The sequence below is a fragment of the Motacilla alba genome, chromosome 5 (genome assembly GCF_015832195.1).
Source record: "Motacilla alba alba isolate MOTALB_02 chromosome 5, Motacilla_alba_V1.0_pri, whole genome shotgun sequence".
Lineage (NCBI taxonomy): Eukaryota > Metazoa > Chordata > Aves > Passeriformes > Motacillidae > Motacilla > Motacilla alba.
Genome location: NC_052020.1, coordinates 18,735,790 through 18,748,201, shown reverse-complemented (window position 1 = coordinate 18,748,201; position 12,412 = coordinate 18,735,790). Strand labels below are relative to the sequence as shown.

General features: G+C 42.9%; 2 protein-coding genes across 15 annotated transcripts in view; both read right to left on the bottom strand.

Annotated features, from left to right (window-relative positions):
* Positions 1-12,412, bottom strand: part of CD44 (CD44 molecule (Indian blood group)) — a 52,866-nt gene that overhangs the window by 18,178 nt on the left and 22,276 nt on the right. For all 14 annotated transcript variants that reach the window (XM_038137924.1, XM_038137923.1, XM_038137926.1 and 11 more), the window contains exons 4-6: positions 11,090-11,161; positions 10,220-10,462; positions 9,239-9,334 (exon numbers count right to left, since the gene is read on the bottom strand). In XM_038137924.1, the coding sequence (XP_037993852.1) occupies positions 9,239-9,334; positions 10,220-10,462; positions 11,090-11,161 (411 nt within the window). The remainder of the gene's footprint in view (positions 1-9,238; positions 9,335-10,219; positions 10,463-11,089; positions 11,162-12,412) is intronic.
* Positions 2,773-9,232, bottom strand: LOC119701355. Its single transcript, XM_038137938.1, has 4 exons — positions 5,784-9,232; positions 5,004-5,126; positions 3,745-3,870; positions 2,773-3,087 (listed from the first exon to the last, which is right to left on the bottom strand). Exons 1-4 carry the CDS (start codon positions 5,926-5,928, stop codon positions 2,876-2,878), a joined length of 606 nt encoding a protein of 201 aa, XP_037993866.1. The 5' UTR covers positions 5,929-9,232; the 3' UTR covers positions 2,773-2,875.

Sequence of the window (12,412 nt, the reverse complement as noted above, 5' to 3'; positions counted from 1 at the left end):
TTCAAAAAAATGAAAGGCTTATGAACAGTGACTGCTGATTAAGTAAGAGCACAAACAACAGACACATTAAGATGTACTTAAATTAAATAAAATTGCAGAAATAGAACAGATTAATGTCTTTGTACAAGTAAGAGCATTAGAGTATAGTCATTAACAGCAACATCTATGCTAAAAAACCCCCAGGGCTGGGGCCATTCCCTGGTCATAAAGCCAAGTAGCAAACTGTGTAATTCAGTGACACATAGCATTTATCTTTGACCTTCATATGTGGTGTTTTTCTGGTTTTCAGACAAAATTATTTCACCTATGGATGGCTTTTGAATTAAAGAAGAGTTCTCAGATGATCACTGTGGGACTATTCATATGAGGAAAATAAGGCTATGTAATGTATGTATTGAAATACATTAAAATATGTCAGTTGTAATACTGGATGATGCCTAGACATCTGAGGTCACAAAACAAATGAGATGATGTTAGAAGACTGCATGTGTGTAGAAGGTAGCAAAAACAAGACTGCATTGTTGACAGTTCCCAATGAAAAAGGGACGTGGGGTTTGGCCTTTCCAAATTGTGCGTGAGCATATTCCACAGAGAGATAGATGTAGGTTATATATACTATGAAATAGAATTATTTTAACATTTAAAATAAACTAACAGAATGAAAGATAAACTTTTTTTTCTTGGAAAACCATGAGAAAATGCAAACATTTGAATAAACATGAAACTGAGATACTAATTTAAGGTAGTGAAAGAACAGACATTATTTTATCCTAGGGACCTGAGATAATTTTCCAATCAAAAAGAGGTATTTCTGAACAGAATAACTAATGAGAAGAAGATCCAATTTTCACAAATTTTGAGTGACAAAGTAGGAGGAGGAGCATCGGGTAGGACAGGGAAATCAAGAAAGAAACAATCCAAAGACAACAGAAGTTCCTTACTGGTACTTGGAGCAGTCTCGTCCTTGGCAACACTCCTGCCCCAGCCTGGAAACATTGTGGGATACACAATCTCCTCAGAAGAGTCTTCATCATCTGAATCATTGCCACTGGAGATCACATCTGCTGTGGTGATGTTAAATCTGCCATGAAGCCATCACCCACAAGGCCTTCTGCTGGTGGCAGTTCAGCTTTCCTGCCTCCCCTACTCACAGCCTTACAAGCACAGAGGAGAATTTACAGCCTCCTGCTTCCCAGGGGCCACAGCTGCTCCTGGCCTTTTCACTCACAAGGGGTTCACCACTCTGACGTGGCCCTGCTGAAGCTGCCCCTCCAGAGCTCTTAGATACATTTTGGGACCCTCTGCATCATCACAGCATATAGCAGGTAGAGCAGAGCCCACTGGCTCCATGAAAACCTTTCCTTCCTCTCCCCTACCAGTCCTTCTCATTGGAACAGTCCACTCCTGAACCGCTTCCAAACACAAAGAAAGAAAGACCCAGACACATGCTTTAAAAACGACTCCCACACTCATCCCCTCCAGACAGGCAGAATGCCTCCATGGCACACGGACACTGTGCACAACTGCTCTACCGCTACCACCTCTACAGTTGGTGACAGGGAGCCCAGGACTTTGCTTTTCCTACTTCAAGCATGGTGCAATGAACGGCAGGGAGAAATGCCACGCATTCATCCCCCGTTCCACTTAGAGTTTGTGCACCTTGCTGCCCTGCTCTCTGCTAATTCAGCCCCTAATCCAAGCAGCCTCTGAGCATTCTTTACCCCTGGTTGCAGGCGTGGGTTCTTGCGTCTTCTCTCCAGGATTCGACCACCACCAGTTGTCTGGGAACGGATTCCACCATGCTTGGGTGGTGGTTTTCTCCAGGTTGTCACGATGAGGCCCTGGAGCTGTTAGGACATGGCTCATTTGACCAAGATCTTGGGATTATTTCTTGAGAAGCAACTTTTCCTCCAGCAAAGTCCAGTCCACCAGCAGCAGCACCTTGAGCACGCTCATGGCCAGAGATGGATGTGAGAGCAGGGTAGCGAATGTATGAACTCAGGGTGTCATTACATTCTGTCAGTGCCTAGCCAGATGCAAGCACTTTTGGCAGTCCCAGGAAAGAACATGCTCCCTTGAGAGCAGCCACCAAAAAACCCTGTGGGGCTTTTCACCCCTCCACGTTCCATAAGGTTAATGTGTTCCTTACAGGCTCTGACAGCAGGAGAGAGTAGTCTTTGAAATAGAGCCCAGAATGAGGAACATCCACCAAGATGACATAAAATCAGAAACAAAAGATGACAGAAGTATCCATGGTAGGCAAAAGGGATATCCAGAGACAAGCACACCCAGAGAAACAAACTGGTCTTCTACTGACAAGCCCATGAAGCCAATGCTGCCAAGGACCTGAGCTCAGAACTGAGGTTATTCCTCTCAAAAGACACATGCACTCCCCTTGACCTGATGCTGGAAGCTCAATGCACACCAGAAGCACCTTCCACAGTAGGCATCAGCACAGAATGGAGAGATAGGAGCAGCTTTGCTTGTATCCTGTTACCAATGCACAGCCTATTCTCAGAACATAACATATCAAATAGCAGCATACGTATGCCCGGTATTTACAGATGGAAAGGGATTTCTGCTTAGAAAAACTACAGGAATCAACATGCTTTTCATCCACCATGCTAGGCAAGCCAACTAGCTGTTGGCAGACAAAGAGAAATAATCAAGCCACTTCTAGGAGGTTGGAAATTCCCTCCAAAGTGAAATCAGTCCGTGACTCCCAAGAAGTCACAAGGAAAATCCACAAGTCAAATGAGAAGGAAGACAACAGTTCAAGGTGGTTTTAGTTATATGGAGCCCAGATGTTCTAAATTTGGCTTGTTTTGTGACATGGGAGATGTGTTGGAAAAGAGCTGATGAGATCATCCAATTTTCAAACATTGTATGTGCAGCTAAGGAGGAGGAGATTCAGGTAGGACAGGACAAAGAACAAACCAACCAAAGACAACAGAAGTTCCTTACTTGTGCTCTGAGCAGTCTCGTCCTTGGCAACACTCCTGCCCCAGCCTGGAAACATTGTGGGATACACAATCTCCTCAGAAGAGTCTTCATCATCTGAATCACTGCCACTGGTGGTCATACCTGCTGTGGTGATGTTAAATCTGCCATGAAGCCATCACCCACAAGGCCTTCTGCTGGTGGCAGTTCAGCTTTCCTGCCTCCCCTACTCACAGCCTTACAAGCACAGAGGAGAATTTACAGCCCCCTGCTTCCCAGGGGCCACAGCTGCTCCTGGCCTTTTCACTCACAAGGGGTTCACCACTCTGACGTGGCCCTGCTGAAGCTGCCCCTCCAGAGCTCTTAGATACATTTTGGGACCCTCTGCATCATCACAGCATATAGCAGGTAGAGCAGAGCCCACTGGCTCCATGAAAACCTTTCCTTCCTCTCCCCTACCAGTCCTTCTCATTGGAACAGTCCACTCCTGAACCGCTTCCAAACACAAAGAAAGAAAGACCCAGACACATGCTTTAAAAACGACTCCCACACTCATCCCCTCCAGACAGGCAGAATGCCTCCATGGCACACGGACACTGCGCACAACTGCTCTACCGCTACCACCTCTACAGTTGGTGACAGGGAGCCCGGGACTTTGCTTTTCCTACTTCAAGCATGGTGCAATGAACGGCAGGGAGAAATGCCACGCATTCATCCCCCGTTCCACTTAGAGTTTGTGCACCTTGCTGCCCTGCTCTCTGCTAATTCAGCCCCTAATCCAAGCAGCCTCTGAGCATTCTTTACCCCTGGTTGCAGGCGTGGGTTCTTGCGTCTTCTCTCCAGGATTCGACCACCACCAGTTGTCTGGGAACGGATTCCACCATGCTTGGGTGGTGGTTTTCTCCAGGTTGTCACGATGAGGCCCTGGAGCTGTTAGGACATGGCTCATTTGACCAAGATCTTGGGATTATTTCTTGAGAAGCAACTTTTCCTCCAGCAAAGTCCAGTCCACCAGCAGCAGCACCTTGAGCACGCTCATGGCCAGAGATGGATGTGAGAGCAGGGTAGCGAATGTATGAACTCAGGGTGTCATTACATTCTGTCAGTGCCTAGCCAGATGCAAGCACTTTTGGCAGTCCCAGGAAAGAACATGCTCCCTTGAGAGCAGCCACCAAAAAACCCTGTGGGGCTTTTCACCCCTCCATGTTCCATAAGGTTAATGTGTTCCTCACAGGCTCTGACAGCAGGAGAGAGTAGTCTTTGAAATAGAGCCCAGAATGAGGAACATCCACCAAGATGACATAAAATCAGAAACAAAAGATGACAGAAGTATCCATGGTAGGCAAAAGGGATATCCAGAGACAAGCACACCCAGAGAAACAAACTGGTCTTCTACTGACAAGCCCATGAAGCCAATGCTGCCAAGGACCTGAGCTCAGAACTGAGGTTATTCCTCTCAAAAGACACATGCACTCCCCTTGACCTGATGCTGGAAGCTCAATGCACACCAGAAGCACCTTCCACAGTAGGCATCAGCACAGAATGGAGAGATAGGAGCAGCTTTGCTTGTATCCTGTTACCAATGCACAGCCTATTCTCAGAACATAACATATCAAATAGCAGCATACGTATGCCCGGTATTTACAGATGGAAAGGGATTTCTGCTTAGAAAAACTACAGGAATCAACATGCTTTTCATCCACCATGCTAGGCAAGCCAACTAGCTGTTGGCAGACAAAGAGAAATAATCAAGCCACTTCTAGGAGGTTGGAAATTCCCTCCAAAGTGAAATCAGTCCGTGACTTCCAAGAAGTCACATGGAAAATCCACAAGTCAAATGAGAAGGAAGACAACAGTTCAAGCACCAATAGAAGTTGGTGTTTTTAGATATATGGAGCCCAGATGTTCTAAATTTGGCTTGTTTTGTGACATGGGAGATGTGTTTGGAAAAGAGCTGATGAGATCATCCAATTTTCAAACAATGTATGTGCAGCTAAGGAGGAGGAGATTCAGGTAGGACAGGACAAAGAACAAACCAACCAAAGACAACAGAAGTTCCTTACTTGTGCTCTGAGCATTCTCGTCCTTGGCCTCACTCCTGCCCCAGCCTGGAAACATTGTGGGATACACAATCTCCTCAGAAGAGTCTTCATCATCTGAATCACTGCCACTGGTGGTCATACCTGCTGTGGTGATGTTAAATCTGCCATGAAGCCATCACCCACAAGGCCTTCTGCTGGTGGCAGTTCAGCTTTCCTGCCTCCCCTACTCACAGCCTTACAAGCACAGAGGAGAATTTACAGCCCCCTGCTTCCCAGGGGCCACAGCTGCTCCTGGCCTTTTCACTCACAAGGGGTTCACCACTCTGATGTGGCCCTGCTGAAGCTGCCCCTCCAGAGCTCTTAGATACATTTTGGGACCCTCTGCATCATCACAGCATATAGCAGGTAGAGCAGAGCCCACTGGCTCCATGAAAACCTTTCCTTCCTCTCCCCTACCAGTCCTTCTCATTGGAACAGTCCACTCCTGAACCGCTTCCAAACACAAAGAAAGAAAGACCCAGACACATGCTTTAAAAACGACTCCCACACTCATCCCCTCCAGACAGGCAGAATGCCTCCATGGCACACGGACACTGTGCACAACTGCTCTACCGCTACCACCTCTACAGTTGGTGACAGGGAGCCCGGGACTTTGCTTTTCCTACTTCAAGCATGGTGCAATGAACGGCAGGGAGAAATGCCACGCATTCATCCCCCGTTCCACTTAGAGTTTGTGCACCTTGCTGCCCTGCTCTCTGCTAATTCAGCCCCTAATCCAAGCAGCCTCTGAGCATTCTTTACCCCTGGTTGCAGGCGTGGGTTCTTGCGTCTTCTCTCCAGGATTCGACCACCACCAGTTGTCTGGGAACGGATTCCACCATGCTTGGGTGGTGGTTTTCTCCAGGTTGTCACGATGAGGCCCTGGAGCTGTTAGGACATGGCTCATTTGACCAAGATCTTGGGATTATTTCTTGAGAAGCAACTTTTCCTCCAGCAAAGTCCAGTCCACCAGCAGCAGCACCTTGAGCACGCTCATGGCCAGAGATGGATGTGAGAGCAGGGTAGAGAATGTATGAACTCAGGGTGTCATTACATTCTGTCAATGCCTAGCCAGATGCAAGCACTTTTGGCAGTCCCAGGAAAGAACATGCTCCCTTGAGAGCAGCCACCAAAAAACCCTGTGGGGCTTTTCACCACTCCATGTTCCATAAGGCTAATGAGTTCCTCACAGGCTCTGACAGCAGGAGAGAGTAGATAGTCTTTGAAATAGAGCCCAGAATGAGGAACATCCACCAAGATGACATAATATCAAAAGATGAAAGAAGTATCCACAAAGTCAATCCTGCCAAGCACCTGAGCTCAGAACTGAGGCCATTCAAAAGGCACATGCACTCCCCTTGTCCTGATGCTAGCTGCTAATTTTACACCACAACCACTTTCCAGGCAAGCATTAGTATATCACAGGTAGAGAGGCGCAGCTTTACTCCCATCACATTAGCAATCCACAGCAATTCCTCAGAACACAGCATATCACATATTAAGTTCTATAGGTTTGTGATAGATATTTCTGAATGGAAAGATGTTTCTGCTTTGAAAAATTACAGGAATCTACAGCCTTTTCTTCCTCTGTGCATCCAAATATGTATCAGTATGCAAATAGATATAAATGTGTCTATCATATATGGATGAAAAAAATCAGTCTGAGTAGTCAGAGTTACTGTTCATGTAGGTAGCTCATTAATCAATATGTGTCCTACATCTGATTCATGGCACACCTAGAGGTGAATCATAATTTGCTAATAATACAGAGTAAAATACAGAGTGCCTGTTTGGGCAAAGAGAGAAGGTCAGTGGTAAAGTGCTGATGTTGTATTAATCTGGCCCATTAACTTGATGGAGCACACCACCAGTGATGTCCAAATCCAGAGAAAGAATGAATGTGTATCGTCTGAAGAAAAAGGAGCTGTGCAAATTGCTCATTTCAAACCATAGCACAGAATTCTTTAGATTAAGCTAGAAAGCTTTATAAAAAAACTTTTAACTTTACAAATGAATTGTAGTACAGTGGAGAGCCGCCAATTTTGTTTCTCACTTTAACACACTACAGAATTAGATAGATAGACAGATTTTCAGCCATCTATCTGAAGATATACAACAAATACTTTTATTTATATTTATTTATATATTTATTTATATTTTATTTAATACTTATTTCTTAATTTTCTACTTTCCTATCTGTGGGATTTTTCTCTGGGAAATTAAATTGTGGCCAGGATATTCCACTGAGCCTGCACTGCTATACAAACTAAGTAAAAGATATTGGGACATGGCTTTATTCCTTCTGTTTTGGACTGCTCTCCATGTCACTTTCTGTGCTACTGAAAATTTATGACTTCTCAGAGAGATGTACAAGTTATACTTTACATCTTTCTAAAAGGAGTGCTAGGTTACTGATTCATTTGTAATGCAGTAAAATTAAATTAAATGAGTTAAACACTTCTGTGTCAAAGTGATGTTGCTGGATAACAGCCAAAGGATCAGAAAGGCCCAGGAAAATTACTTTCATTATCTTTTTCTTTTTTTTTTTTCTCCAGAGAACCAGTTTATCAATCCTAACCCTATAAACAAACATGACAATGCTATCACTTCTGTGATACACATTTATCAGTATTGACTCATTTTGTCACATTGCTCTATAGTTTATTTGATCCTATAAGATCTTAAATATCTACAGTTTTTCCTCTGTAAAACAGTCTTGCCCATGAGAGAGAACTGCTAGCAAGAGGAAGGGACAGACATATTTAGGACCAATACATTTGATAATGAAGTATTAAAATGAAAACAGAAAGCTTTCCTGTACAGAAACAATGCACAGGGTTTTGCGCTGGGTACAGAAACAGCAGCACAAACAAACATTAAGTCGCATGTGCACACAAAAGCGAACATATAGGAAGGAAAAATCACCACCAGGGTCAACCAAGCTCCCCACTATTACCAGGTGGGATTTTCTGAAACCTCTACCCCCCACAGGCAACATTTTGTAACAAAAGCTTTCACTGGAAACAAGCAGCAGAAAATTCTCTACTTTTTTCAAGGTTGGGGGTAAAATCAACCTAATATTTCTTTTTCTATCTACATACTTACAAGGCGTTACTAATCTTCACATCTTCTGAGAAAAGATGTTTGGGTTTAATAATTTATGTCTTTTAGCAAAGCTTTTGCCAACTGTAATGCATACAGTCATTCTTCCTCTAAATACAGTGATGAGGGCACCATTTCTCCAAGTCACTCAGACGATTTGATCAACTATCAGCAACCAACAGATAACCAAGCAACATGGATTCCCCCGACGGGAAAAAAAAAAAAGAGGCAGTGGGAAGGAACTTTCATTTCTATCAGTTTGATCTTTACTACAACATGCCTCTGTAGATTTCCTCTGTATAATTAAAATGTTCTCCCTTTAGGTTCACTTTATTTTCTGAGGCAAAGATCTTTATCACTCTAGCCATAAGAACTAGTGTGAACATATGTACGTTATTTCCACTTTAAAATGTGGAAGAGGACTTCAAAAGCTCTTTATTTATTGCAGCTGCTGTGCACTACATGTTCGATAAAAACATCACAAGCATTTTTTCCAACTCAGTAAAGATATTTAAGGACAAAGAAGAGAAGATTACTACTGTTCTTTTGGGTCCTCAAAGACTGTGGAGCCACCACAGACCCATATTTTTTCCTATGCATATTGTCAACAGCAAGGATGAAATTGGTTTTTGCAGTGCACAAATGGCTTGGTAGTTGGAACTACCATATAAAGCACTGCCTTGGTTAGCAAGGCCATGGTTTTTGACATGAATTATCTACTTTCACAACCACAAATATATTAGAATAACATAACGAATCTACAAAAAGATCCTTTTCTACCTCAGAAATAAATTGACTTCAAGTGATAATAGGTTGTACTAATTTGTGATTCCTCATAACGTGACAAACCAGCTGTGGGAAATGCAAAACAGCAGTCTTTCTGAGCTCAGGTACAAGCATTACAGCAAACATACCGTAAATGATTTTGCTCCCCTTGTCTCAGAGAGTGAAGCTCATTTCCCACTTAACCAGTCTAGAAAGTAGTCTATTTTAATGTCTTTCCAATTTTTGAGGTGTTCTATACTTCACCACTTACCAGAACGCCCTTCTGGAAGAAGAAAGCAGTTTTAATGTGATCTATGTGTAATGTAGTTATTATGAAACATAAATCTTACTAGTACTTGCAGGATACTGTCCATCATCTCCTTCATGGAAATCACCAGCCACTGTCCCGAAAGAGATGTCCGGTGATACAGATGGAAATTCATCATCTGGATGGTGATGGATAAATCATTACTATTTCATAAGCTCAGTTGCAATACAGTACTCACAAGTACTTCAGCTATTCTACCCTGCAAGCTCCATTCCTTCATTTACTGGTCCAAGAGAGAAGAAAGGTGCAGACCCCACATAAGCTTATCTCACTAACACAGTAAGGGTATCACCCAAACAGATCATTTGAAGAGGAGAATGTATTACAGTGATAATGAACACTCTGGCAAGGATCTGTTTATGTGATACAAGATCTCACTGTACCTGTACGACATGAGGACAGGGATTCTAGAGCGATGAGTGAAGTTACTCATATTCCGCTCTCCTGAGATATATTCTGAGGTTTAGTCCAAAAATCTAGACTATGCATGCAAGCAGAGATAGTTACAGCTGTAACAGCAACCAACAGAAATACACTGCACACACCTTGGGGAATGTGGGGAATGTTTCTGATCCTAGTTCCTAAGCAAGATAATTTTAGGATTTACCTTTCATGGTGCTAGCTACATGTCAAAACAAGCACAACATGCCATGAGTACCAGTGAAAAATAATTTAATAATCCTAATGCTCTTGCTTTTTTTTAAAATTAATTTCAGTATGTATTGATAGGAGGATAGTGATGCAAAATACTGGTATCCTTCACTGGTAACTTATTGATGATTTGATAAAAAGCCTGTAGTCACACAGTAAGCTTTACTGTACTTAGAGAATGACTTATATCTTATTTCTGTATCCCTAATGTTCAATGGGAGCGAGTCTTTCAGACCTCTGATGATTTCAGACACACAAGCAACATAAAAGATTGAATAAAATAAGCAGAAAAGAACACAGCATTTGTATTTGGCAGGGCCCCATGAAATTCGTGTCAACCTACTGTCCTTACCATAGTCTTTTCCAGGAATTCCTTTTTCACCTTCTCCAGAAGAATGATCTGGCATCTGTGAGACTGGAGTAGGACTTCCATAATACGAGGGGCTGGACCTGCTGATGGAGGCATCCATGGGAGTTGTCTCATGAGTTGATCCACTACCTGCATTTTCATCATCCACCCCTGAGGTGGAGGACTCTCCACTGGTGTGACGTGTGCCGTCCGGGTTGTAACGGGAGCCATCTGCATTGTCAATGACTGCGCAAACGGAATTCAACAGAATTCATGTCAAGGAGCTACACAGCTGTAACAATGCCTATGGATTAATACCACCTCACCCATTTTTGCCCTCCTATCTAACCTAGATAATACACCACTAAAATATGTCCAATGCATATATGCTAATTTATATATTTTTTGCATTTGTAGGGCCTGACTTGCATCACTTATTTTTATCAAACTGCTTGATTTTAATATGATGTCTTGGCATTTGTAAAGTCAATCAGAATTTAGAGTTGGAAGAAATAATTTATTATGAGCCTTTTTTCAGCTTCCAGCAGCTTTTCTAACAAACAGCTCAAATCAGATGTATGAAGGTTCCAGTCTTAAGCAAATTCCTTCATGTTAAAGGGTTGTTAGCAGCTCTGAGGTGCCAAAAATGTCAAATATCTATATAAAAATGTTTGGTACCCTGAGATAAACTAAACTCCATAGGCTTTAGGGGAAGACAAGTAACTAGTTGCTTTAATTTCTATTGAACACCTCTTAACGTCTTTTTCTTATGTTTGGCTTGGCATTTTTAATATTAGTGATTGTTTATGTAAAAATAAGATAACCACTCACTAAAAATTGAGAAAGTGCAAGTCTTTCTGATCAGTACAGTACCTGTTTCATCCTGGTTACCGAGTAAGGAAGTATCTATTTTTACAACTGGCTCACATGTTTTTTCCTCTGTTTCTGTGAAATAAGGAAAATAGAAAGCATTAATTTGAAAAAAATGGATTAAAAAGCACACATATGCCTACATCAATTGTACAAAATGACAAAACATCAGCTTCAGATGAGGAGGACTGAAAGCAAATTTCCAAACAAATGTTATTTACTGATGTACCACCTTCCCAGGTGGGGCACTTTGAGATTGTTCCGTCAGCTAACAACGAGATTCTCCATTTCCATAAGCAGTCCAGAAAATGTCTGCACTCAATGCCAGTTAAAACAGCCTTATGACACAGTTTTAATGCAGTCAGACCCACTGTCATTGTGGCAGTGGCAACTCTAATCATTTTTAGCTGGCAAGACACTGTCCCCTCCCCAGAGGGCTCGAGAGAGGCAGCGTGTGCCCTGCTCTGGTGAGCACTGCTGGCTCCTGTGGGCTGAAGTGCCCCACTTGGGGCTGGTGTATGGGCTACCTGCTCATAATGCTGGCAGGGAATAATACTTGGGAGGAGTTATACAGATCTGGAGGGGATGGACATCACCACTGTAGTCATCTGTGAGTGACACACAACGGCAACTCACATGATGCTACACCACTGCAGAGATTTTTCATTTATCACTACCAAGAACAAAATAAAAAATATCACTGCACCCAAATCAACTATGAACTTTTCCTACAGCTTTCTGTAAGAAATCTCTACTTCCACTACGAATGTCACAATCTACTGAAATTCAAGATCCTTGAAGTTACTTTAGATTTTATTGTCAAACAGTATGTTCAGCATCTGTCACAGACTATACACACTTTCCTAATAATTTGCTATAATACCTCCAACTATTAAAAAGTCCAAAACCTTAGATGAAAGCGGTCTGCTGCTGACACACATTGCTGTTCAGCTGCCTCATGTTTAAATGGAGATATGCCTGAGCAAATACTGAATGAATCTGCAAACAGCAGAGCAGCAGCAGAGCAGTGTCCATGGGCCTGGGACGGCCATTGCAGGCCTTGGAGCTGCTGCAGGTGGCAGCCACTCCCAGAACACAAAAAACTGCTCTTGGCTGTAAAGCTCATGTCTGCATGAACAGAAGAGCTGAGTTCCAGGGCTGACAACAGTTATGTCTTTCAGATTCACTGCTGCAATGGTTCACTTCACTAAGCCATTATAATGAACTATTCTGAAGCTGCAAAGTTTGTCCCAAGGCCAGAAAAGTGATTTAGTTCCAAACACACTGATAACAAAATGGTCGTTGATGAGATGACAGATACACTTC